The sequence below is a fragment of the Alternaria triticimaculans genome (assembly GCF_023758025.1).
Source record: "Alternaria triticimaculans strain BMP 0046 chromosome Unknown scaffold_24, whole genome shotgun sequence".
Taxonomy (NCBI): Eukaryota; Fungi; Ascomycota; class Dothideomycetes; order Pleosporales; family Pleosporaceae; genus Alternaria; species Alternaria triticimaculans.
In genome coordinates, this window is record NW_026055981.1 from 273,248 (window position 1) to 300,493 (window position 27,246).

The window sequence follows — 27,246 nt, forward strand, 5'->3', positions numbered from 1 at the left end:
CTTCCACAGATGCTGCCACTCGTTAGTTCTCGGTGCCTTGCTTGGGACTGAATGATTCATCGACACTCTCAATCTATTCAGATCTACCCAGCATCTACTGAAGCGACCAGGATCCTGAGACTGGGTCTGATCTCCAGGGGGTGCACCTGATCATGTCCTCAGAAAGCTACACTCGTGCCGTCTCAGCCGCAAGCCCAAAAACCTGGAGGATGGTGAGCGCTACAGGCGACCATGTCATTGACGTGTTGTGTCCTAGTATGAAGCGTTAGCCCTGTTTCCAACTAGCGAGGCCGGAAGGCGCGGCGATGACCGCATGGATGTCAGACTAAGCCGGCCCAGATCACTGCGTGTGGGGTAAACGTCTGCATCGTGCCAAATCGACATGAACCCGAGTACACTGTGCCGCGGGCCTCAGGTTCTCTGCGTTGTGCTTCATCGCATCGCTGAAGGCAGGAAATGAAGGGTGCAGATGTGCATCGTCTGCGTTAGACGGATGTGGGGCAGCCGATCTCATCTGACAGTAGGCGAAACGCGCAATCTGCAAGCGCCCACACTCAGGGATCAACTCCTCAGGACGAGTACGTACCGCCGTGCTTAGCAATCGTTTTCGAGATGCTGCGCGAATTGCTCTGCCAAACCTCTTGTCGTCCGGCTTCGCCCAAATCCACCACCTCAAGACTCTTGAGGCCGTCTTCATTCGGACTCGCGTCTTTGGCGGCCCGAAGTGTCGATTGGAAGAGCGCTTCCGTTTCGTGCCATGGCATGGTCTGGTCACTCTCGGCATGAACAAGGACCAGCTTGAACCTCGAGCAGGTACCTACTCGATTCATCAGTGTCGGATCAGACGGAGTTGAGTAAATTTGATCGTCGTATAAACCACGACATGGCTCCACAACAGTTTGGGTGCTTCGTCAACTTACGGGCCATTGTTGCCAGTCGATCGTCGCTTCGCCAGGTATCTACCATCTTACGGGCAAACCAGGCCTGGAAGAACGGGAACACCTTCACAGGCGCAAGAACAGGCACAACGCCACCGATTGAATATGACGAAAATGCGTTTCCAGCATTCGTAAAGGCTGCGCACAGAATGAGGCCAGCGAACTCTATGCCGAGACTGGTCGCGTAACGGTGTGCAATGCCTGATACGACAGCGGTCCCTAGTGAGTGTCCCAAAAGTACGATTCGCTCGGGAGGTATCAGGCAAGTCTTCAAAGCCCAGTCAATAACAGCCTCTGCATCGTTCAGTAGACCAGATTCCGAGGGTTCGCCTGTTGAGATGCCAAAGCCGCGATAGTCGAATGCTAGAACAAACATCTTCTCCGACGCTCCAGCAGAGAAGGATCGATACTCTATCGTGCGGCGCTCCTGTGCTAAAGTCGCAGAATTCCCGTGAAAGTAGATGAGTAGTCTGGCTTCCGGGTCGTTGCGTAGCGCATTCCAGGCAACTGTATTCTCTACGTCGATGCCTGTCTTCTCCCCGATGAACGCATCGGCATTTTTAGCATATATACCCAATGGTGCTATAAGCCATGCGAAAAGTCGCTCTCCGTCTTTCGAAGTAATGCGAAAGGGAATGACCTGGTTTTCTGATCACATAAGCCCAAAGAACTATACGGCGCATCGGTTCGTCACCAAGACCTAGGAGACTTGACATACTTAGGAATCCGGCTCTTTCAGGCTGCGTCAACCATTTCCCAGGGAAGAACGTGAAGTTATGGAGATAGAGCATTTCTGACTTTGTTAGCGTTGGCCTGTTGACGTTCACTCGGCAGGTATTTTCTAACGTTTCTGGACCCATGGTAAGCAGCATAGCAGCGTGGCCGGAATCCATATCAGACTGAGAAAAGACAGAGTCGTGCCGATGGATTCATAGATGCTCATGATGGAGTTGGTCGTGTGCTTGATGGCGGAAGCGATTCGCACCGGGAAAGAAGCGGGAGGGCTAGCGCGCCGTCCATAATCGCTCGCACTGCCTGCCTGCCCGCTCAGGCGCTCAATCAAACGCTGGCGAAGACGCGCATTCTGTCTGTTGTTTATTTGTGCTGAAAGCCGCGATCAGCAATCATGTGCACCGGTTCGAAGAGTAGGAGCAATAGCTCAGGCGGTCCGGCTGCTAGATGAGGGGTACCGGTGGCCGGGAAGGAGGCATGCGGCGTCGCGCGCCCACGCCTGGTGCCTGCATCAACTCAAGGTACCGCCAGCAACGCCAGTATCGGGACCACCGACGCGAGGTCTGTGTCAAATATTAAGCAGAACTCTACAAGCTGACCTATGATCGCGACTGCCTTCCAGATCTTCGCCTGATGCGGACTCTGGGCGAAGCGATGAATGGTGACAGCCATATAGAAGCCGAACCACTGTTGAGGGTCTTTCAAGATACTCCAGACGACACATGAAGGTGGCATTTTTATTTTGCTGTCGCTATACGGAACGAAGCTGAAAAGAAGCCGAGGGCGAAGAATAAAGTATTGAATTGCAATGAGAATACCGATTGGTAAATGGAAACTAGAAGCCCGGTAGATTTTGCGCAATTTATCGCTCATCGACTAGAGGTATATCTACTTACAGTCCGTCCGACCGTTTGAGGCGCATAGCTAAGTCCTCTTACAGCTACTGGTTGATTGCCTGTTCACGTACCAGTGAAGGCTCTCTTGCTAGTCTCCCAGATCTGGCGGTCTACGGCCTTTCTTGCGCCAGCTGAACGGCTGATACTCCTCAGCTTGCGAAGAGGTGTTAGCAGCGGGCGACTCATATAGTGACTTGTCGACCTCCGAGTACAGGCTGGGGTGGAGTGCGACCTTCATCTGTTGGTCTTTGGCATTGACGAATCCCAGAGCGCGTCGCATCTCAGAGTCTGTTGCAGATTGACGCTGTAGGACTGCATTGGCATCCTTGTACTCTTTGGATTCCAGACACGCCATCGCGTGGGCGATGTTTATCTCCTTTTCCAAAGAATAGCCTTCATCATGCTCAGTGGGTGCGTATGCAGTGTAGCGCTTTGGCTCTTCTGACTCTCTGCGGAGGGGTCCGCGAGCGCTGGAAACATCTGGTGCTGAGACTTCGGTGAAGATACGCATTTCTTTGTCATCCTTTTCGGGGTCGTAGTATGTAGACGCCGAATATGCAGAGGATCGAGCGGAGTACCGATGCCCATCATTGTAGTTAGTCGGTAAATCCGGAGGGGCTGATGACTTACCTCCGCGGACAATGCGAGCTTTTATCTTTTGGAAGAGTGACGGCCCCCTTTCCTTTTCAACCTGGTAGATGGTCGGTGCGCGGGACATTTTGTGCCCAAGATATCCAGTTTCCTGATCGAGTTCTGAAGAAGTGTAGTGTGCCCAGGGTGTCTTGTTTAGCATATCACGCTTCATAACCATTTGCGGTGTGATGCGCTTCAGCTCCCCGCACTCCCACTTCGAGATCTGCTCTTGCAGATCTTGGCACGAGGAGCATTTACCTTTGAACCGCATGAAGACTAAGTAACCTATCATTGCGATGAGAAGAATAGCAAAGAGGATGAAGAGTGAAAGGATGACGATGACGGGGGTATCGTCAAAGTGGCGGTTTGGACCCAGTGGAATAACAGTGGGCGAAGAAGTAGGCGGTGATGTTTGAGAGGGAACAGCCGATGATATCGAGATTGTGGGTTGAGGGATCTTGCTGGTCAGGCTTGCGGAAAGACTAACGGCGGCTGTCGTAGATGCGGACGGCTCGAACGTAGCCTGAGCAACGTCTGTGGGATACACAGTAGTGTACTCCGTAAGCATGACCACCTTTGCTTGTGCCATGCTTTTCATCTGTTTCAGTGTGAAGGTAGTCTTGTTTTGTTGCGTGGTGAGCTGTCTTGCCTGAGGGTCTTTTGCGTTATTGGTCGTCTGTTGTAAGGTGGGATGAGAGAGATTATAAGCAGTGCCTTGCTTCATGCGTTAGAAGCTGTTTGCAGTACGTGCGAGCCCAGTATGTCTACAATGCACTGATCAGCTGACTGAATTAGCTCGTCACTAGAAGAGACTTCGTGTAACCACAACGCTGACTAGTGATAGTGAATATCACACGCTAGAGACCTAGTATTACTACTTCTCGTGTCTCGTCTACCGATGCATCCTTCAAGATATCACGCAGTATCTTCTGAGTCATGTAGACAGATAAGGGAGACATGTGGGATACAAAACACTGGTTTCGCGACATAAGAGACATGTCATACAAAAGACCGTGCAGAGTTCACATCTCACGTCATGTTATATGAATTAGAGCACAGTTATGCGTAGAATCGCCTTTGTACGTGGCAATGGCCTCGATGATTGACATTAGACCTGTCCAGAAGTTGTATTGTCACTGGCGCTTACCTTCAGAGTCACTTTGATATCACGAAAGAAGGAAGAAAGCTTTGGTGGGTATTGTTTCATTATCCTTATCATCAAAATCCCAAATAAAACGGTTGGAACAGTGATGAGGGTATCCAGCATCGGACGTCAATTCGATAATAAAGCTAAATTATTGTTGGCCTCCTACATGGCGTGCTTGGCATCTACATGCTCGGCGTGCGAGACCGAGCCCTGCTTAGCAGCGACTTCCTCAACACGGCGCTCGATGTCGAGACCCCACTCTGACGACTTCATGTTAGGAACGAAGAGAGGAGCGTTGGTGAAGAGGTAGTTCATCTCCTCGAGAGGACGCTTGGCGGTCTCAGGCAAGAAGCAGTAGAAGAAGACGGCGTTGGTGAAGTTGCAGATCTGAGGATTTGATTAGCTTAAGGTCAATTTGTTGAGCTGCGAGAGTACGTACAACGAACAGCAGGTAGAACCTCCACCCAACGGATACCATGCCGAGCTCGGTGACTTGGCCAATCAAAGTGTTGAAGGCAAAGGACGTCATGGTGGCGATCGATACACCCTTGGAACGGGTCTTTGTGTCGAAGATCTCGGCGGGAATGATCCAAGATAGCGGTCCACAAGTCGATGAGAAGCAGAAGTTGTACAGCCAGGTGACAGCAATGAAGCCCCACGAAGCACTAGCGTTTCCAGTTGAACCCGGAGGGAAGACAGCCAGCATAATGGTGGATACGATGAAAGTAAGGCAGTTACCAAGGTTACCACCGATCAGAGTCCAGCGACGTCCCAGTCGGTCGATGAAGGCAATGCAGAGCGCTTGTCCGCAAAGAGCAAGAACGGAAGAGATGGCCTGGTATTTGAGCGCCTCAGTGCCATCAATACCCATCTGCTCGTAGATGGTGACTGAGTAGTATTGAATAGCCGAAACACCAGTCATTTGAACGGATGCCTGAAGCGCACAGGCGAGGAAGAGACGGCGGAAGCACGACTTGTCCTTGAAAAGCTCGAGATAAGATTGAGCCTCATGCTCTCGCTCAAAACTGAGGGCTTCCTGAATTTGCTGGAACTCGGCTTGAACCCAAACGTCGTTGGTGTCACCATGGGCGTGAAGCTTGGCCAGATTCGTAAGACCTTGCTCGACCTTGCCTTTGCTGATAAGCCATCTGGGCGACTCGGGGAACAGCATGATAAGAGCGGCCAAGAAGAAGGCAGGTACGACCTGGATACCCAGTGATGTTCGGAATTGACCGTTGTCGCTGTCAGGGAACCCGATATCAACGCCATAGCTGATCCAGGCGGCGGCTAGGGCACCGATACCCAGCATGAACTGCACCAATCCACCAATACGTCCGCGGATGCTGGGATGAGCCAACTCGGATTGATACAGAGGGATGATCATGACGAGGAAACCGACACCGACGCCAGCAAGGACACGTCCAGCGTAAAGGTAGTTGAGGTTTACGGCAGCAGTTTGCAGAGCACCACCAAGCATGAAAACCTACAATCATCATTGCGTTAGCAACAGTGCGCGCCAGTAGATATTGTAGAGGGTACTTACGCAGGCGCCCATCAAGATAGTAAGTCGTCGACCGAGGTAGTCACCGGCGGGACCACCGAACATGGCACCGAAGAAGGCACCACCGGTAAAGACTGACACAACGGCTCCCTTTGCATTTGCGCCAGGATCGTTGAACTCGCGTTTGAACGCTCCAGAGGCGATGACTTGGGCGATGACACCGAGATCGTAACCGTACAGTAGCGAACCAAGGGATGCAAAAAGACCCACGAGGAACTGGTAGACTTTGGGAGGGAGCGCCATGGCTGCTGCAGAGGGGATTGAGCGCTGCAGTGGGTAGGGGAATGCGATGCGTAGAGAGACCCACCATCGGCAGCCTGCTGACCCTTTATACTTGAAGGCATTATTGATCCTGCTGCGCTGCTCCCTGGCACCATGTCACCACCCATGGCTGACCGCGGTCTGGGGAACGCATCGAACGAGGCTACTCCACGGTCTCCGCAAAGAGCGGGGACACTGACTCGACTCCGCGTTTATTCTCTCCGCGACCCGCCTCTTCATCCCTGCATCACCAGCCGTCGGCGTCAATACCGAGGCGACAGCAACTGTTCGGTCGATCGTAGCCCGAATCGCTACTTTTGCTTCCAACGCAATAACGTTAGCACATGCATATTCAGGATGCAAATGTAGAATGCGCTACATTTCCACTGGTGGAAGTCTTCTTGGCTCCCCGTGGTCGTGGCGGCAGTTTTTCTGTAAACAACAATAGTGCGGCATGTCTCCGAGATGATAGCAGCTAGCGTCCGCTGGGGAAATTCCACGAATGGGAGCATGTGTCAGCGTCGGGTGCGTCAACCAATCTGGCGTTGGCACCGACGCCGAGCCGGAGGTGGGCATGAACGCCATGAAGCCTTCAACGACATCACATGCAAGATCAGGACTCACGATGGTAGTGGCCTGACCTTCGCGAAGTTCTTTTCCAATACACCACACAACTCAACCTTCAAGCATCATCACCATCTGTCCTCATCATCATGGCAAGCTTCACTAAGATTGAAGAGAGCGAAACGCCTTCCATCACGATACATCCCTCTCACAAGATCGCGAAGATTAACGACAACATCTATGGAGGATTCACTGAGTAAGCTCCCAAATAGACGCCCTGCGGCTGGCGTTGGATGCGTGTTTCTTTTTCGGCTAACCGACCACGCACCAGGCACATGGGCCGCTGCATATACGGCGGCATTTACGACCCCGGCAACCCTCTTTCCGATGAGAGAGGCTTCCGCAAGGACGTCATTGAAGCCTTCAAGGAACTCAATGTGCCTGTAGTGCGGTACCCGGGCGGAAACTTTGTAGCCACATACCATTGGCTTGATGGTGTTGGACCCAAAGAGAACAGACCAAAAAGGTAAGTTATCACGGATGTTAACTCATGCGTGGCGTCCCTTAACTGCACATGTGCGTTGGGGGCTGCCGATGCGTCTTGAGGATCAGCTCCCGTTGGCCGTATTGGCGCCACAAGCGTGTTCATGTGACACCGACCCAGCCACCATTTGTTCAGCATGTCCGCTACAGCAAGCTAACTGTAAGCCTAGGCCTGAGCTGGCATGGATTGGCATCGAGCCAAACACATTCGGTACGGATGAGTTTATGCAATGGTGTGAAGAAGTCGGCACAGAGCCATATCTCTGCCTCAACTTCGGAACTGGCACTCTGGACGAAGGTTTGTTTCACCCGATTGCTATTGTTGCACATGATCTGACTAAATGTAGCTCTCGGATGGCTTGAGTACTGCAACTCGGATCGCGACACCTACTACGCCAACCTTCGTCGCAAGAACGGTCGCGAGAAGCCTTACAATGTATGTTCATCATCCTCTATTTACTCTTCCTACATCATCGATCATACTGACGACCATCTAGGTCAAGTACTGGGCCCTCGGCAACGAATGTTGGGGTCCATGGCAGGTCGAGCAGATGACCAAAGAAGACTATGCCAAGAAGGCTTATCAATGGGCCAAAGCCCTCAAACTTCTCGACCCAACTATCGTTACTATCCTTTGCGGCGAGACCGGTTACTCCTCCTGGGACTACTATGTCCTCAACCAGTGCGTCAAGTGGGATGTCCATGGTCTCAGTGGCGATACCACAAAGTCACTCATCGACATGCACTCCATCCACATCTACACGGCCGATAAGGAGCATCTGCCCAATGCTACCGCACCCCGAGCGGCGGAGCGAGCAGTGCAAATGACGGCGAGCTTGATAGATCTTGCACGCATCGAGAACAAGGTTCCCGAGACCGTGCCTAGGCAGACTATCTGCTTCGACGAATGGAACGTTTGGGATCCTGTTCGTGCGCCAGGTGAGCTCGGGGCTGAGGAGAAGTACACACTTTCCGACGCTCTCGCTGTTTCCATCTTCCTGAACGGCTTCATCCGACAAGCCAAAGATATGGGCATGGCAACTGTCGCACAGAGCGTCAACGTCATCTCGCCCTTGATGACCACGAAGGAAGGTTTGGTCAAACAGACTTCTTGGTGGCCTTTGCTCCTCTTCTCCAAGTACATGCGTGGCCACACAATTGCGCTCAATGTTCGCGCCCCAGAATATACCGGCCGCACGAACCCGAGCTGGATCCGCAACACTATCGAGACGCCCTACCTAGACTGCAGCGCCACGCTCAGCGACGATGGTTTCATCAACCTTGCTGTCACCAATGTCAACGAGAAGCAGGACTTCGAGGTTGACATCCCGGGACTGAAGGCCGACAAGGTCGAGGTGCACACCGTGACGGGCGACAACGTTGATGTGGTCAACACTGATGGCGTGCAGAACGTTGGTATCAAGGAAAGTAGCTGGGATGGGCAGGGCAGGTTCAAGTTTGGCAAGCATTCCTTCACTTTGCTGAGGTGGAAGGCTTGAATGGCTGGCAGGCTACAGTGCAATACGAAATGATGAGTTTGTGAAATGATTTAAGACAATTAGATATATGACATAGAAAGCCTATGCAGCAAGTATGATGAATGCAAGCACAATATAAGAGGATTACGAGATCGGCCAAATGCCATCAAGCTCTCACAGTATCTTACAGTTCTCCCGTTTCCATGTACTTCTTTGCCACCATTAACCAGCCATCTCGATACGACCTCACCTCATCCGCGTATGTGTACAGCATAGCAGATCCAACCACGACAAGTCCCGGAAGTAGGATCAACATGACAAAGTATTGAACCATGCCCCACCATGCACCCTCAAGACCTTTGCGCATGGCCTTGTCTTCGCTCGTTTTTGGAAAACCTTCCTTCGGTACCGCTTTGCCCAAGAACTTGCAGAGGGGATCCCATTTCAATGTTCCGTCAGTGTCGAGCTCCAGTAATTGACTTTGAGGTACCAATGAGCGTACAGTGTCGTAATGCTGGTCGAATGCCGATTTCGCTGCCGGGCCACCGTATTGGTTACCGTTGTGCACCTGGAATATGGAATGTACCAGTCGCATTAATGGGGCCAACTGTGTGATGTTGAGTTGACGACAGATAGTGAATAGCCGCCACGTATCAAGACACCAGATACTGTCTTGCATGCTCTGTTCCCAGTCTTCGTACCTCCTCTTCGTCAGGATGACCTTGGCTTCTGGGTAGGCCTTCACCAGTTCCGATGCGAACACACAACCAGGTAGATCCATAACGACATCGTAGTCGGCCAATAGTTTGTCAAACTCTTCCTTGCCATACGGTTCCATCTTCTGTTGGTTGGAAGGCCGTTCTTGGGGCGGTACCAGAGTGACGTTGACAGCTTCTTCCCACAGCGCGAGTTCAGACGGTTTGGCGAGCACATCGCGCATCTGATGCGAGGTATAGCCAAGTTTACGGAGTGCGACTGCGATAGTGGTCGTTCCCGTACGACACATGCCCAGAACCAGGATGCGCATTGGCTTTTTGCGAGTTCGCTCGTCGCGGTCGATAAGTCTCTGCTTGGACATGCTGGGCGTTATTTGCGATAGACTCATGTTGCTGGATTGTTATGAGTGATCGTGATGATTGTCAGGTGAAGATACGTTTGTTGTAATGCGAAGACGCAGAGGCGTGGTGATGCATTAGGCTAATAAGCGGGCGACCGGGTGAACAGGGCCGCATGTGCGAACCGCAGGTCTGGAACGGCCAATCTTCCGCATCATATGCAGGGCAATGCGACGCGAGTGTAAAAGCCGCTTGCAGAATGTCATGTTGAATCACGACTTCGCAGCTCTGTCTCCCAGTTTGAGATAAAACTGCTGGTGAGGTGGTGCAACTCCAATGTGCTCTTCGAGTCCGGATCCTCCATGTAACGTATTTCGTAGGCTCGGTTCGCCCATCTCGCAGCGGTCGCCCAATCTTCCACTCTGGCATGACTTATAGCGGCAATTCTGTAGGCTTTGGCATAGTAGTCGGCAAGTCCTTCCTCCTCTACTAGTCCGGCAAGTTGAATGCTCACCTCAGCGTCCTTTCGCGCTAGACGCTTCCCGGCCTTGGACTGTGGCGCCGTCAGCACCATTTGCGGTTCGAACTTGGAGAATGCGTTTTTGATGGTGATGCGGCGATTGTCGCTAGCTATCTGAGCAGCTTGCTCATGTGCACATGCTTCACAGTGGCACTGGAAGCCATATCGATCAAGCTGCTTTTGGCGATCTTCCCGACTTAGCAACAGGGAGATGTAAGACACGAAGAATTCTTCCCCTGCCTTGATCTTGCGTGTCGCGTAGACGATGCGCTTGTTTAGCTTTTCGCTCCAGTAGTAGCTCGTGTTTGGCCGGCATGAGTGGTTGATGCGAGCGATCTTGGGGAATAGGCCGACCTGATCGCCCGTGTTGTAGGCATTATTGCGAAAGATCGTGCCCAGAGTATCTTGAGAATCGCTGTTAACGGGATTTGTCTGATGTGTTAAAGAAAGGACCTCCTCTTGTGACTCTAGCGATAAGGTGTCGAATTGCTCTTGGAGTAACATAGCGACAGCTGCCATGGGATATGGGCTCCCGTTCGCCAGCTTTGGCAAACGAATTTTGAGGACAGGCGTCTCGCGCATGACGACATCGCCTATGTCTATGTCATGAGCAGCGAAAACGCCCAGACCCATCCCTTCGCTTGCTTTGACGAGATAGACCCCCGGTAGCCCAAGGCATGTCGGGTATTGAATGTGTCGTGTGGAATTGGATGGGCATTCTTCGGGATGATATGCAAGAACTGTAGAGGGGACAAACGATAGAAGAGAAACGAGATAGAAACGCATTTTGCAGAGTCTAGATGAGTGACCAACGATACTTGCGAACGATCAGGGTGCCGCTGGGCCTACGTGACTTTCTATACGCGTGCTTGGGATGAAACGCGTTTGATACGGATGCCTCGCGGCGTCGGCCTCCTGCAGTGATCGTGCAGACATTGCAGTTTTTTGGGAAGATTGTCACAGCCCTGACGGGTGACATGACGAAGAGAACAGGTGAAGGCGAGCGTTGTGTTGAAGTGCAAGCAGATAGGGAGTGTCTTGGTCACGAAGTGGCTTTTCCGCACGGCGGAACCATGCCGCGACGCGATGGATCGCGTGCAGGCGCGACAGGGCGAGCTCCTTCTCTGCCACAGTTTATACGCGTTGCGCCGTCGCATACATGTCGCCAGTCTCGGGCGAGTGATGAAATGGCGTCAACACGCGTGTCAATTGAGATGCGATGCGGGTCTGATGGTCCCGTCAACAGCCGCTGCCGCACCTCAGGATGCCGATGACGAGTCGGCCTGCCGTAAACCCCAACCGCGACAGCAAAGCTTCCCCGCGCTCTGGTGGGGCCGCTGCCCATTCTGTACCCATCCCATGATAGCAGCAGGAGCGATGGGGCATCCAATTCACCGACGCGCGCCGTCATCGGACTTGTGCGCACCTGCCCTCAAGTCACCCTGCAAACACGACAGATAATATAGCACACGGCACACAAGATGGTGTGAGTATGACGCCAGCATACCGAGGCGTATCATGTATTGACTGCCGCCAGCTACACAGCGTCCTTTGCCTTCTTCGAGGCGCTCTGGGAGTACGGCGTCAGTCACGTCTTCGTCAACCTTGGATCTGACCATCCCTCGATCATCGAAGCCATCGTCAAAGGCCAGAATGAGAAGAAGGGCCAATTCCCCAAGATCATCACATGTCCGAACGAGGTAGGTACCCGAGATGCACTTCAAGACGGCCAGCGACTGACGCGTCTAGATGGTTGCCCTCTCCATGGCGGACGGATATGCCAGACTGACGGGCAAACCCCAATGCGTCATCGTGCACGTCGACGTCGGAACCCAAGGCCTCGGAGCCGCCGTACACAACGCCTCGTGCGGCCGCGCACCTGTCCTCATCTTCGCCGGCCTGTCGCCCTTCACCATCGAGGGCGAGATGCGCGGCAGCCGGACGGAATACATCCACTGGATACAAGACGTGCCGGACCAGAAGCAGATCGTCGCCCAGTACTGCAGGTACACGGGCGAGATCAAGTCGGGCAAGAATGTCAAGCAGATGGTCAATCGCGCTCTCTCGTTCGCCATGAGTGATCCCAAAGGACCTGTCTATCTCTACGGCGCGCGCGAGCCCATGGAAGAGGACTTGACCCCGTACAAGCTGGAGATGGACTTCTGGCATCCCGTCGAACCCGCTGCCCTTCCTCCCAAGGGCGTCAAGACGATTGCTGAGGCCTTGGTGAACGCTCAGGAGCCTCTCATCATCACCGGATACTCGGGGCGAAATCACGATGCTGTGCAAGAACTCGTGCGGGTGGCTGACAACGTCAAGGGCCTTCGTGTACTGGACACCGGAGGAAGTGACATGTGTTTCCCCGCAAATCACCCAGCTTGGCTCGGCCTACGGTACGGCAACGACCCTGCCATCAAGACAGCCGACGTCATCCTGGTCCTCGACTGCGACGTGCCCTGGATCAACACACAGTGCCATCCCAAGGAGAATGCCAAGATCTTCCACGTCGATGTCGACCCCCTAAAACAACAGATGCCTGTCTTCTACCTTAACGCTACACAACGCTACAGAGCCGACTCTCATACCTCTCTGACGCAGCTCAACGAATATCTTGAATCGCAACTCAAGGAGAAGATCTCTTCTCAGCTCTTCGACCAACGGTGGACAACGTTGCAAGAGTCGCATAAGAAAAAACTTGAAGGCATTGCCGGCGAAGCCAAGGTTGACGAGAAGGGCCATTTCAGCACTCCATACCTTTGTTCTCAACTCAAGAAACTCTGCCCCAATGACACCATCTGGGCTATAGAAGCCGTTACACAGACCGGCTTTGTTGCGGACCAGATTCAGGCTACGCTTCCTGGCTCATGGATAAACTGCGGTGGTGGCGGACTGGGGTGGTCTGGAGGTGGTGCGCTTGGCGTCAAGCTTGCGACTGATACCGAAGGAAAGAAGCAATTTGTGTGTCAGATTGTTGGAGACGGTACCTATCTATTTTCCGTTCCCGGATCAGTATACTGGATTGCGCAGCGCTACAACATACCCATCCTTACGGTCGTCCTCAACAACAAGGGCTGGAACGCTCCGCGAAGATCCATGCTACTGGTACACCCTGATGGAGAGGGTTCTAAAGTCAGCAACGAGGAACTCAATATCAGTTTTGCGCCAACTCCAGACTACTCAGGCATCGCCAAGGCGGCCAGTGGTGGTCAGATCTGGGCTGCACATGCATCCACTTCAGACGAGCTCAGCAGGCTATTGCCTGAAGCCATCAAGAGCGTACTCAGTGGAACATCAGCAGTGTTGGATGCTCACCTTGAGGGCCCAGAGGGAAAATATGGCGGTGGCAAGGGACGTCTGGGTTGAACCGAGCACCTGTTCTTGCCGCAATCGATAATCAAGGGAGGCCTGGCATGCTGCGTTAGTGAAGATGTAACACATAGCAATGGCACATCTGCAAACATGTTTTACTTAAACACGTCAAAACAGTCATGTTCGAGTGAGGCTAACTGTGTACAGGTGTTGTGCCACCTTGATCGTTGCACATCATGAGAGGTAGGCCAAATTGCGGTACGTGTAGTGAAGGACCTGATGACACCGAAGGACTTATGAGGACAAACCAGTCATAGAGGAGCGAGGTAAGGCATCAATGCAGATTCAATCGTGCTGGCCAGAGTCACAACTAGCAATTATATGCGTCATGGAGGACTATAAAATCTCCTCTTCACAGGCTTTTACACTCTTATGTACATCATCAAAGAGCAAGCAAACAAACCAATCCAAATTCCAAACCTACCTCTCACATCTCGGCTAGCACAGTCCTCCACTGTTTAACAGCAAAACCTCAACATCCTACTCAGCTGCCACCTTTACGCAATGTGTTGGTGGGTTACAAACTTCCACAAATGTGGATGCAAATACATGTCCACTCCTGAAAATCCGGAGGGTTACGGTCGTGTGTATATGAACTGTGAGGGGGTTAGCAGCTCCCCTCCAAAAGGTTCGAACGGCTGCGAGAACAACCCCGGCGGCCGCGAAACGATAATGGGAACGAAGTCAGTCTTTCTCGAAACAAACTGCCCAAGACACGAAGCGGAGGCCAAGGATGCGCAGGAGAAGAAAGATGACGTTGACGGTGGAGGGGGAAAGGGTGACGGTACTGTAAAGGTTGGGGCTTGAGGAGAGGACGACTGAGAGACAGACCACAGTGGAGCATGGACGTCTCATTAAGGACGTGGAAGTGATTGCCAAAGCAATATGAACACGATTTCGAGTCATAAATGGTACACAATCAGTCTACCCCTGTTTGCTTCCGAGATTTGAGTGACGATATGAGTGTGTGCTCATGCCTAGGCAGTGACGGTCATCACATGGCATGTTGCACGAAATCCAGTGCAGAACGCGGCGAAGACACAATCTCCTCAGCCACTAGCCATGTTGACCTTGCACATCGTTTTCAGAGAAAAATGCAGCAATGCGCATAGTCGCATCTCATACAGGAAGCCGCATCTGCAATGTCGGCGCTGCAATTATCTCACGTCAGCTGTATATTACCAAAGCGCCGGAAGCTTTATAATTGAGACGGACTTGGAGTTGCACGGCGCTATGTAGCCGCATTACGGCCAAAGCACGAAAGAATGTCGAAGAAGAAAGAAGCATCTGCATCATGACGTCGCAGCATGAGAAAACAACCACAACATCTGGCGCGCCCGTTATCTCAGAATCGAGTGGCCGAGCTATACCCGTGCTATCATCCGTCGTCCGCGATACGATAAAACCATTGAGGCTTTCCGGCAAGTCTCGAGCGGGGCGGAAGGGATCGCCGTGGTCGGTGCGGACAAGCTTTCGCAGCCAGCGTACCAAGGTTTACGGCACCACCAAAGCTTACGTCAAGTGAGTAGCCGTCGCATTGGACGCAATTATCCATCAGATCGACGAAAGTGCAGGACCAAGCGACGCCGTTATCGTCCACCCCAGCCTCGCACACTGGGAACAGCAGGTGCGCGCGTGCCAAGACGGTGGAATGGGCTGACCTAGCTGGAAGAGGCAGCCGCATATGCACTTTACCGTGATATCTGTCTTGCCCTACGTAGTCGGCATCATGGGTAGGTAACTCAATCTTGATGACGCCGGTCCGTGTACTCATTAATATGCTTCAAGGGTCCCTCTCACCTCCGCTTCTCACGCCCTTCCTGTCGCTCGCACATCTGCCTCACAAAGCTTTGTGGTAAATGATGGCGACCCGAAGCCCTCATCGCGCCTCAATGGCTGTCATCTTGAGCACGATGCTTGAGCTTGCGGCAGCTGCTGTGGTGCGTCGCCAGAGCGCGCCTGTGAACCCGTTTGCGCCCATCGACCCCCAGAACTGGGTCAATCCAGACAACATGACTTGGGATGGTACGTCTGAGCATAACAATGCACATGAAGAAGGTCACTAAAGCTTTAGCTAGATTATGCTGCGCCACCCACGACCAATTGGGCTGATCCAGCACGCAAGGGCAGAGATCGGAACTTCAACATCGCCTTGGTGACCATAGATTACCCGGACTCTCCGTTCGTCGTCACGCTGCCGGCCAACTCGGATATCTTCGGTAACCCGCAACCACTTGCCGCTGGCTTGAGCCGTGAGGATGTGCCCAAGTTCTACCACGATCTTCTCAACGTACCCAGCGAGCTCAACGAAGGTCACACACTCCACGAGTATTGGATGGGCGACTCGTTCGGAAAGTATGGTGTGGACCTGACCGTGTTTGGCCCTTATCGCATGCCTGCGCGTAGCTACCAATATGGTATCGACGACGAAGAGGGTGGTTTTAACGAGGGCGCTTGCCCTGAAGGACCGCCATGCTCGGTTGATCTTAGGACCGATGCGCTCGGAGCATGGCGTGCTGATGTTGGAAATGAGACGGCAGACGCGTATGAGTTGGCCTTCATTCTCTCGGCCGGCCAAGACGAATCCTCGACATGGCAGGAATTTGGTGAGATGAAGTTCCTCTCCAAAGAAGACGTTCCCGAGGAGTTTGGACCACCGGATAACTCCTCGCTTCCAAACTGGGCTAGTACACGTTATGTTGAGTGGTCATCGTGGGCTGCAGCCTCTACGATATGGCCGAACGCCGGTGGCGGTTCGTCTACCCAGGGAGAATCGAGTGGAATGGCTACGTTTGCTCACGAACTATCGCACTTGCTCGGTATCGGAGATAACTACAACAACCCCTTCAGCGACCCTCCGCGACGAACATACACTGGGCCATGGAGCATGCTGTCCCGAGGCAGTTTCAATGGACCAGGTGGACCCCACACGCGCTGGCAGATTCCTCCTGTACAGGGTGCATCAATGGGATCCCTGCACACTATGCGAGACAAGCACCAGATCGGGCTCATCGATACATCCCCAATCTTGCAAATCTCTCGCTCAGGTCTCGCCACTTCTGGCCCGGTCATCGCGCAGATTACCGCTCGCTCTGTCGATCCGGTGGACAGTCTCATGGGATTCAACATTTCCTTTGGCGCTGCTGGCGACCTTGCGCCCCCATGTAATGCGTCCCTCGATGCTCTATGCGACGGACGTGGTTACAACAACTACAATGTTGAGGTCGTTCAGCGACTTGGTGCGGACTCTTTCTGCCCGGATTCCGGTGTCATGATAAGCAAGACCAAGGATAGCGATCGCGTGCAGCCGTTCCAATGGACAATTGATGCAAACCCACAGGATGCGCGCCAGATCGATTTCTTCCTCCCCAACGGCACCGCAAGATACTGGACGATTGGCGACTACAGGCAACTAGTCGATGCCTTGTTCCACGCTGGTACAAACTCTGGCTCAGAATTCGAGCACATCGATCACGAGAACGGCCTGCATTTGTACATCCTCGAGAAGATGACCGACGACAATGGGGTACTGCACTACACCGTAGGCGTAGCATCAACCGCGACCAACGTTACCACGTCCGCTCAACATGGCATTGAGCTCGGATCTGGCAAGGTTGTCAGCAACGGAAACGCTACTAGCCCCGCGGACGGCTTATACTGCACTTTCGAGCTGAAGAACACCGGTAAAGCCGCCTCGCTTGCGACAAACCCTCATCCACAGGATCTGTCCGCCTACCTTGGGTCAGATATCTACCGTTTGAAGACCGAGGTCAAAGGCGCTGGTTGGAAGGTGGCTGTCCCTAACGCGTTGGCTTACGCCAAGGCAGGTAAGCAGAAGACAGTCAATGTCGCTGTTGGTTGCCAGGGATACTGTTCGAAGGAAGCTACGGTGACTCTCATCGCTACGAGTGAAAGTGACAAGTCAGTCACTCGGACGAAGACTTGCAAAGTTCGTTTGTAGATAGTTGATCAGCCCATCAATTCTCACATCTCTTCTGCCTTACCTCATGACGACTATTACATAAATCTACATTTGTTGAACATCGTGGTGTAGTATTCTGTTACAGTCTATGAAATTGCACTTATGCTGTCGCTGAACTTCGCAGCGATAAGCTCGGTTTCTATCCACGAACTTTGGAAAGATGGTAGCACACTAGAGATATGACTACGCCTTATCTTTGATCCTGCATGTCCAGTGCCCTGAATGTTGCCCAAGTCTGCGCAGCTGACACTGCTAAACTTCCTGCGGCTAGGACCAACGCCGTGACCCCAAAGATCACCGCCGCCCAGAACGTGTACCAGGTATTGGAGTCTCTCTGGTCCTTCCACAGGGCGATGAACCCTTTCGGCTTCTGCTTCTCTAGATGCCCAATCAAGATCTTGATACGAGGAGCAAGTTCTGGGTATAACTCGTACGACACTTGGTCTGTAACGCCAAGGCTTTCTTCTTCGTCGTCCGAGTCGTCAGCGTATAACTCATTTGATCGTCCTCCCTCCGCAATCTCTGTACGTTCGTTGTTAAAAGGCCTAAGCTGTACAAGACAGTCGATAGGTAGCTTGCACTTTCTGCCAGTGCTGTCTTTGAGAAGCGAGCGGATAGTTCCGTGCGGCCTCTGGGGTCGCGGCTTTCTGAAATGGGACAACATAGCCAAGGCGTTAAGAATTTCGCCTAGCCTTGCAAAAAAGCCTTTGACTGGAGTCTTTGTGGGTATTCCCTGTTGCTGGACGCTTTGCAGAGGAGCAAGCCACCAAGGCAGCGGGAGGTTGTAGTATGCCTCTCCGCGTGACGAGCTAGATGCCAGCCCACGAAAGATCCATGAATACGACCTGAGTATCTGCTTTCGATATGGCATTGATGTTCGTGACATGCTATGATGGCCAATCTTTGCATGATCAGCTCTGCAATCGAAGAGATCACAGTACATGCTGATAATATTAGAAGACGACACTCATGGTGCAACAACCACTTACTGAAACATGGAGTTTTGGCGGATGTGTGACGCGAACCAGAAAATGTAAACAGTCAACGTTGATGTGTTGAGAGTCATGTGCTCGTGAAGGTATTCAGTCCACTCCACTTTCAACCCTCCAACGCCAACTAGAAGATTCAGGCCAAGATGCCTTGGATTGAACACCTCTGCATCTGCTCGCCTGGAAGGAATATAGGGTAACAGATTGTTCTCTGGGCGTAACGCTAGCGCTGCTAGCTCAGATAGAGGCATTGATAGCAGAAATCGGACTTCCTCGACGTCGTCCATGTCATCAGGTTCTATCTCTGGCAAAGGATTCTCCAACCATCTCTTCTGAGTGAGCCTAGATTGGAGCTTTTGAACATCTATTCTCTCGCTTTTGAAGAAGGTGTTGAGGAGCTCAGTAGATGCGAGGACATACAGAACATGTTCCATATACTTGATCTTGTCTGGAGACTGGGGCCCAACCAGAATGCGTTTTCGGTAAAGGCCATGGGGAACCTGGCCTACCGTGATAAGCTTCCATGGCTGAAACCTTGGATACAGCCATTTACCGGCCAGCTGGTACTCGAGTTCTGCAGTCGTGTCCGTAATCTCAACAAGGCAAGTCAACAAGTCTTCCGGCTGACAGTAGGCAAAAAATGACCAGGCTTTTGGCATATCTTTGTTTTCTCGGGTCCATCCGAAGTCCAGGAACGTTCCACGTGGCCGACGATCCCAACAAGCGTCAAGCCTTTGCTCTGGATCCCCAGTACAACACAGCAGTCTCTCTTGCACCAAGGGCATGAAAGTCAAGACGGCGTCCCAGTCTCGAAACATAGAGTGCCATGACGATGCTCTGACCTCGTCGCACAATACCGCCAAGTTGTCGAAGTTGACCGGATCGTGATGCGCAGACCGATCTTGATCCACCCGTACGGGATACAACCGAATGATGTAGCGATTATCGCTGAAGTGAAACTCGTTGAGGGACGTTGTTCGTGCATCTGCAAGTGTAAGAACGCTTTCTAGAAGATAGGTATCGGAAAGACCTACGGTCATCCAAGAAGCGGTGTTTCAAGTCTCTGTATCGCTTGATCTCGTCTGCCGTCAAATGGTCGCCCTCTTGAAGGGGAAACTTCAACGGAACTTGTTCGAATAGCAGGCCTAGATCGACGTCGTCTTGGACCAGTTCATCAGGTTGCAGAGTTGCTAGATTGTCTTGCGAAGTCTCCGCGGTCGGTACATGATTTTTATGAAGATCCGTGTGCGATGGGCTATCGTTCAAGGGGTTCTGGGACGTAACGCCGGCGAGCTTCGTTCCGTAAGGTTTGTGCCATTGAGATTCTTGTGAATGATCTGCTGCCACTGAAGATTGCTCTTCATTCACTTCGCAACGATGAACAGCTGGAGACTCATCAGCTGCAGAAGCATGTTGAGCTTCTGGCATTGCTCTTGCCAATGCTCGATGAATGTTGGGGTTTTGTTCTCCAAGAACACTGCTACGCGTAGCTTCGTGGACGCATTGCTTTCCTATGGCCAGCTCATATAGGGCGAGATTGGTGTCCGCGATCTTTCGAAGAAGGAACATGTGTTCCTTTGAATCATCGGTTATGCTCGACGCTGTGGATGGAATGGCAAGCCGCGATCGGTACCTAGCGTTGGGTTCACGTCTAGGACCTGTGCGTACTTCATCGCCAAGTGATGCGACTGGTAAGTTACCTCGCAAGAGTCTCGGGTATCCGTTGGTATGGTGCTCGGACATTGCGCTTTGCTTCTTTGCATTCAGATTGGAAACTGGAACCCCAACGCTCACTACCTAGGTACTCAGGTATGCAGAGTGAGACGGAACTAAGGTGGAAGGGAATCTGGGCTGAGCAAGAATCACGGAGACTATGCGCTCGCTTATGTGTCGGAAGACCGGTGAGCGAATGGTAATGAGTGGCGTTCTAGAGTGAGGGTACCGAAGGTCCTGTTCAAGGTTAGAGTTCGCCACTGCTGGTAAGACGGCTGCGATAGGCTGAGAATTGAAAGCTGAACATGCTGCAGCGTGCATGCATGCATGCAGATTCGGCAGCATTTCGCGTTAATCAGAGGCGTAAGCATTAACTCTGCACTCTATTTGCTAGCTACATTAAACACATTTTGCGCTTATAGATTAGTAGATATATATACTAATACTATACTATTATTATTTATTACTCTACTAATAACAGTGCCTTAAGCCTAATTTAGAGTTATCTTTATAGTAAAAAGATATTAAAAGATATTAAAAGGCGTTAAAAGACTCTAAGCTAGTCTCTTTTAAAACTACTAGAATAATTTTAATATTAATTTAAAATATATTACTATTAGTAATAAAGTTATTACTAGCCTATAGTATAAACTAACTCTATACTTACCTATATAACTTTTTTTAGACTATAGCTAGAAATAACTAGAAATAATATAATATATAGTAATAGGTATACTACTAATAGAACTTACTATATTTATTCTCTATTAACTATAACTATAATATTATCTCTATCTACTAATAACTATAATATAATAACTATTCTTTTATAGTTATACTTTTACTAGCTTTAGTAGAACTTTAACACTACTACTATCTATATAATAGTATCTACTTACTAAAGATAATTTATAAACGCCTTTTTATCTTTATTTTATTTCTTATTACTTTTCTTAAAAATCTCTTCTAATATAGTCTACTACTAGTAAATATAACTCTCTATTACCTTACTTAGATATAGCTTTACCTTTATCTTAATTATATATATAGTAAAGTAAATATAGATAGTATCTTTACTCTAAAAAAAGTACTTAATTATTAGTATACTTAGAATATACTTCTCTAGAATTCTAGTAATATATAAATCTCTAGCTACTAAGTAATCTATAATATTAAGATCTAGCTTATAAAAGAACTATTCTATCTTATTAATAAGATTCTTAAATATAAAGTTCTAGTAAAAAATAATAGTAGAACTTATCTACTTTAAGTACTTATAAAAGACGTATATAATATAGTAGCTATTAATAGTTTTAGTAGAAACTACGTTATTAGCAAAGTACACCTTAAAAGTATAAATAATAGTAGTAGTTATAAAAATAATAAAGAAGGTTATAAAATTTACTATAACGCTATCTCTTATAATAATTTTAAAAGAACCTATATAGTAATAGCAATGTAATTTAGAGGCAAGTAATTAAATAATAATAAAATAATTTAGTTAAGTATTAGTAAGGTAGCGCAATATAACTAGTAATAAGATTAGTTTTAGGTTAACTTATAATTACCTTAGAAACTTATAAAAAAGTTATTTAGATAGTATAGCTTTTAGTATTAGCTTTAAGTTACTATTAGCGTTTTTAATATATCTTTAGAGTTCTAAAAGTTAAAATTTAAAGAATAGAAAAAGTACGCTTCTACTAAAATTTTAGTATATATATTCTAACTATAAACCTTTAGAACGCATTACTCTATTAGTTATAAGCTAATAAGCACGTGTAATTACATTATAATTCTCTTAGAAATTAGTATTTAAATTCTCTTATAAAGTGCTTTAGTATTAGAATAGCTTCTTAGCTAGCCTAAAAGATTTAGAAGCTTTAACTACTTTAAAGGTAGTAGCGCTAAGGCTCTAAGCCTTAGTCTATCTACTTCTAGAGTACTAAAACCTTTAGTTATATATTCTTTAGTGTGCTAGTAATAGACCTTACTTTTTTAGAACTAGTTTATAGGCTGTAGAATTGTTAGTTTACTAATAAACTCTACTAATAAAGCTCTAAAGTTATTATAAATAATACAAAAAGAATAGGCTATAATAAGCTAAACCTAAATTATATATTTAGCTATACTTATTTATAGTAATTATAAAAGTTAGTATTTATTACTTTACTTATAGAGCTATTTAGGTTAAATAATATAAGATAAAAGTAGTTTTATTAATTAGTAGACTAGAAGTAATTATCTAATTAGCTATAAAGCTACTTACTATAAGTATAAAAGTTAGCGTTTTAGAATACTAGCTTACTATACTATACTTAGTAAAAAATATTAAAACTTTAGATAATTATATATATATATAATATAAAGTATAATATATTAATAGTTTAGATAAAAGTAAAAAGACTTTAAATAAAAGTAAAATAATTATATATAGTATAGAATATAATATAATTACTAAGATAAGTATATATAAGTACTATAATAAATAGCTAGTATAAGCTCTAAGGCCTATATAAGCCTTATACCTTAAATTTAAAATACTACTCTCTAGTATAGCTAGAAAGTAGAGTAGCTATTTCTACTTAGAATTACTTTAGATTTTTAACTATATAGCTATAAGCTAAGCTTTAGTATATAAATTTTAAACTTAAAATAACTATATATACTTTAGAATATAATATATATAATACTCTAAGAAATAAAAAAGATAATTAAATAGAAGTAATATATTATTATTATAGTAGTACTTTATATTAAATTTTATAAACTTTATTTAGTAAAAAGATATTAAAGAATACCTAACTTTCTAGATTATCTTAGAACTACTAATAGATTTTAAGATTTTAATATATATAGTGTATATTACTATTATTACTAGTACTTCTAACTAAAACTATATACTTATTTATATAACTTATAAGCTTAGATAGTAATTAAAAACTACTAAGATTATATAGTAGTAATAAAAATACTATAATAGACTTTATAGTATTTATTATCTAATAACTATAATATAATAACTACTTTCTTATAGCCTAGGTCTTTATAAAAGAAATAGTACTCTATTATAGCTACTATCTAATAAATATACTTTACTTTTTAAGATAAGCTATAAATACTATATTTTATTTATTTTAGCTTTTATTACTTTTATAAAGTATTTAAGCTAAAGTAATTTTTTACTAAAGTATAGTATTTTTAAAAGCTAAAAAGAGCTATAGACTTAATATTAATCTAACTTTATATACTTAGTTATAAATATAAATAGTATAAGTAATTAAATATATTTTAGTAAGATTATAAATAAAATGCTCTTTTAATTACTTAAAATATAGACTTTATTTACTAAAAGACTTATATATTTTACTTATAAGCTTTTTATAAGTAAGGCTAGAAGAAATAATAATAGAAAGTCCTACGCTAGTAATATATATAATAGAAAGAATAGAAATAAAAGTAGAAGAAAAAAGTATAATAAAGATAGATATAATAAAATTTTTATAAGCCTAGTATATAGCTCTAGAGTACTAGTAAGATTATATTTTAAAGTACTTAGAATAGCTTCTAGTATTATATAAAAAAAGTAGTTTAAGAATACTTTTATAATAACTTATAAAAAAATAATCTTAAGAGAACTTATAAAAGTAATAATATATTGAAAAAGAAAGTTATTAATATAGTAATAATAAAAAGACTTAATTAAGCTTTAGTAAAGTAGTAAGATAATATAACTAGTAATAAGATTAGCTTTAGACTTACTAACACTAAAAGAACTTATAAAGAAATATAAAGTATAAAAAATATAGTTAAAGGCTTATATAGTGTACTAGTATAGCTTTAAAGTTAGATTAAAGCTACTATTTACTTTAATAAGTTTTTAGATCTCTAATTTACTATAAGCTATAGAATAAGAATAAAGATAGAGATAAGAATAGAGAATAAAAAGTATATATATAAAAGTGTAATTTTACTAGCTAAAAATTTTAGAATTTTTATTACTTTATAATCTATAGTGTTATTAGTTATAAGCTATTAAAAATAATAATTATATTATAATTTTCTCTACTATAAGTAAATATTAGTATTTATAAAATAATTAGCTTACTAGCCTAAGTTTTAAAAGCTTTAAATACACTAGAAGTAATAGTACTAAGAATCTAAGCCTTAGTCTATCTAATATCTATATCTTTATAGAATTTTAACTTTTATAGAAATATATCTCTTTATATACTAGTAAAAGATCTTACTTTTTTTAAACTTACTTATACTATAGAATTATTAGTTTACTAATAAATAAATTATTATTAGAGCTTTATATACTAGCTAGTAAAGACTTTTAAAGCTTATATAGTTTTATACTTTAAGAAATATAGTTACTACTTTTAGTATTAGCTAGAAGTAAAGTACCTTAACTATATATAAAGTAACTTTATATTTTAGTTTAGATTCTTTTTCTTATAAGAAGTTCTATTATAGTAAGAATAAAGTAAGCTAATATACTATAATTTATAGAGTAGTAGTTAATCTTATATATTATTTAAATAAAATAAAATAGTAAGTATTATTATAGTAGCTATAATTAAAATAGAAAGTGTAATTATAGTAACTATAAGTTAAGTAGCTAAAATATAGTAAGTTACTTAATTTAAATTAATAAAAGTTATATACTAAAGTATAGTAGCTAAAGTGTAAAAATAAAAGAAGAAGCTAAAAATATAGTTAAGTTATAAGAGATAAGTAGTAAATAAGTGTATAGTATATATATTTAAAGAACTTTCTTTCTAGTTAATTAGTTTAATTAGTTCTTTTTTTATTATTTTAAGTATACTAGTACTTACTAGTTATATAAATATATATCTATAAAAAACTACTAAATAAACTTTATTTACTAAAGATAGCTTTACTAACTCTCTATTAATAGAATAAATTATTAATTAAATAGACTAGTAGTATTATTACTTATAAACTTTAATATAAAGTAAGAAATTAGAGTATATAAAGATTTTATTTTCTTCTAAATTTTGTAATTAAAGCTTTTACTTTTATAACTTTTCTACTATTTCTATTTCTTTCTCTAAATTAATAGCTATAATTAATACTTTACTATATTATTTCTAGTAATAAATATATAGTAAAAGAGATTAGCTTTTTTATAGATAATATATAATAAAAGATATAGTTATAGTATTATTTTTTTAGACCTAACTAATTAAGTTATAGTATATATTTATATAAAAATTAAGAATTATCTATTTAGATAGAAATAAAATTACGTACTAGAATATTACTATATTAGACTTAATAAACTATAGCTTTATTACTATAGTTATATATATATTACGCGCTTATAGTACTTTACTACTTACTTATAGTTATAAATACGCGCGTAGATAGGTATATAGTTTACTTAGATAGAAATAATATTATTTAAAGTCTTAGCTAATTACTTTCTTTATTTACTAATAATAATTATAATAAAAGTAGTAGTAGTAGTAATATTATAATAACTCTACTATACCTTACGTAGTACTTTTTATAGTAGTAGTAGTAATATTATAATAATCTAGCTATCTTATATAGTACTTATATATATACTATAGCTTAGTATATCTTATATTACTTAGCTTATCTCTTTAGCATTATATGTATATACACGCGCGTTATCTAAAATATCTTTTATCTTTATATTATATTTATATTATCTATTATATTATCTTTTATATAAAGTATTATATTACTTATTAATACTTTTTTAAGCTATTATAAGCTATTACTATAGTATTTAGATTACCTAAGTAATACTAGTAACTTATAAAGTTTTATAATACTAGCTATATTTAACTCTAAGTTACTAGTAAAGCTTACTACTACTAATCTTTTTATAAAGTAGTAATAAACTTCTAAAGTTTACTTATTTATACTTTAAGTTTAGTATCTATATTATATAGAAAAGTATTTTTCTACTTCTTTATAGACTTTAGTTTTTTTTTTTCTAAGTTTTTAAAATAGTTATATAAAGTATAAAGCTACTCTTTATACTAGTAATATCTTACTTTAGATATATTACTTAACTACTAAGAATAAGAAAAAAATACTAAACTTTATAGTAGTATTTATTAAAGTTATACTATTTTATAGAATTTCTTTTATAAAAAGCTTATATATTTTAAAATAGTATATAGCTCTTTTTTTATACTTTACTATAGTATTATAAAGTAGTATAACTTATTTAGTCTAGTATATAGCTTTTTTTTTATACGCTTAGTAAAGAGTATAAAATACTAGTCTTAGAGACTACTATAATATTAGCTAGTACTACACTATATATATTAAGAGAGTTAGATATTTTTAGATATTAGTATTAATTAAGAAAGTTTATTTTAATAGAGGTCTTACTATTTAATAAGTATTAGCGTATATAAGAAAATTTATATAAAAGTTAAGTAGAATTTTATATATAAAAAGATATTTTATATACTATTTTACTACTATACTTTCTATAGTAGCTTTATAAAGCTTAAACTATAGCTATAGTTATATACTATAGTTATAAGCTATAGTTACTAGCTATAGTTACTAGCTATACTTTCTTATTACTATTATTACTTATATAAAGCTTACTTATCTAATTTAAGAGCTATAAAAGCGTTTAGTATACTATTTTAACGCTACTAGTTTAAAAAATTTAGCTATAAGCTTTATAATATAAAAAAAAAATATAATATATATAAATACTACTTTATTATTAATTAAAAAGATAGAGTAAAGTTTTAATTATAGCTATTATAACTAAAGTAATATATAATAGAAATATACTCTAACTAGTAAAAACTAATAGACTCTAAAAAAAAAAAAAAAAAAAAAT

The 27,246-nt window shown here is 44.4% G+C and overlaps 8 protein-coding genes across 8 annotated transcripts; 3 read left to right on the plus strand and 5 right to left on the minus strand.

Moving 5' to 3' along the window:
• Window positions 1-569: 569 nt before the first annotated feature.
• J4E78_009931 (uncharacterized protein) lies at window positions 570-1,881 on the minus strand (the record flags this gene model as incomplete). The annotated part of the gene is made up of 4 exons (XM_049370515.1): window positions 570-817; window positions 921-1,586; window positions 1,657-1,731; window positions 1,785-1,881. 4 exons carry the CDS (start codon window positions 1,879-1,881, stop codon window positions 570-572), a joined length of 1,086 nt encoding a protein of 361 aa, XP_049217861.1.
• A 773-nt stretch (window positions 1,882-2,654) lies between these two features.
• On the minus strand, window positions 2,655-3,923 carry J4E78_009932 (uncharacterized protein; the record flags this gene model as incomplete). Its single annotated transcript, XM_049370516.1, has 1 exon — window positions 2,655-3,923. The coding sequence occupies one exon, from the start codon at window positions 3,921-3,923 to the stop codon at window positions 2,655-2,657; it is 1,269 nt and encodes a 422-aa protein (XP_049217862.1).
• A 585-nt stretch (window positions 3,924-4,508) lies between these two features.
• On the minus strand, window positions 4,509-6,150 carry J4E78_009933 (uncharacterized protein; the record flags this gene model as incomplete). The annotated part of the gene is made up of 3 exons (XM_049370517.1): window positions 4,509-4,733; window positions 4,786-5,829; window positions 5,890-6,150. 3 exons carry the CDS (start codon window positions 6,148-6,150, stop codon window positions 4,509-4,511), a joined length of 1,530 nt encoding a protein of 509 aa, XP_049217863.1.
• Window positions 6,151-6,881: 731 nt separating this feature from the next.
• Window positions 6,882-8,774, plus strand: J4E78_009934 (uncharacterized protein; the record flags this gene model as incomplete). Its single annotated transcript, XM_049370518.1, has 5 exons — window positions 6,882-6,988; window positions 7,064-7,258; window positions 7,446-7,573; window positions 7,623-7,711; window positions 7,773-8,774. The coding sequence occupies 5 exons, from the start codon at window positions 6,882-6,884 to the stop codon at window positions 8,772-8,774; spliced, it is 1,521 nt and encodes a 506-aa protein (XP_049217864.1).
• Window positions 8,775-8,937: 163 nt separating this feature from the next.
• J4E78_009935 (uncharacterized protein) lies at window positions 8,938-9,858 on the minus strand (the record flags this gene model as incomplete). The annotated part of the gene is made up of 1 exon (XM_049370519.1): window positions 8,938-9,858. The coding sequence occupies one exon, from the start codon at window positions 9,856-9,858 to the stop codon at window positions 8,938-8,940; it is 921 nt and encodes a 306-aa protein (XP_049217865.1).
• Window positions 9,859-10,070: 212 nt separating this feature from the next.
• Window positions 10,071-11,114, minus strand: J4E78_009936 (uncharacterized protein; the record flags this gene model as incomplete). The annotated part of the gene is made up of 1 exon (XM_049370520.1): window positions 10,071-11,114. One exon carries the CDS (start codon window positions 11,112-11,114, stop codon window positions 10,071-10,073), a length of 1,044 nt encoding a protein of 347 aa, XP_049217866.1.
• Window positions 11,115-11,809: 695 nt separating this feature from the next.
• J4E78_009937 (uncharacterized protein) lies at window positions 11,810-13,691 on the plus strand (the record flags this gene model as incomplete). The annotated part of the gene is made up of 3 exons (XM_049370521.1): window positions 11,810-11,814; window positions 11,866-12,028; window positions 12,078-13,691. The coding sequence occupies 3 exons, from the start codon at window positions 11,810-11,812 to the stop codon at window positions 13,689-13,691; spliced, it is 1,782 nt and encodes a 593-aa protein (XP_049217867.1).
• A 1,898-nt stretch (window positions 13,692-15,589) lies between these two features.
• Window positions 15,590-17,658, plus strand: J4E78_009938 (uncharacterized protein; the record flags this gene model as incomplete). Its single annotated transcript, XM_049370522.1, has 2 exons — window positions 15,590-15,722; window positions 15,776-17,658. The coding sequence occupies 2 exons, from the start codon at window positions 15,590-15,592 to the stop codon at window positions 17,656-17,658; spliced, it is 2,016 nt and encodes a 671-aa protein (XP_049217868.1).
• Window positions 17,659-27,246: the final 9,588 nt, after the last annotated feature.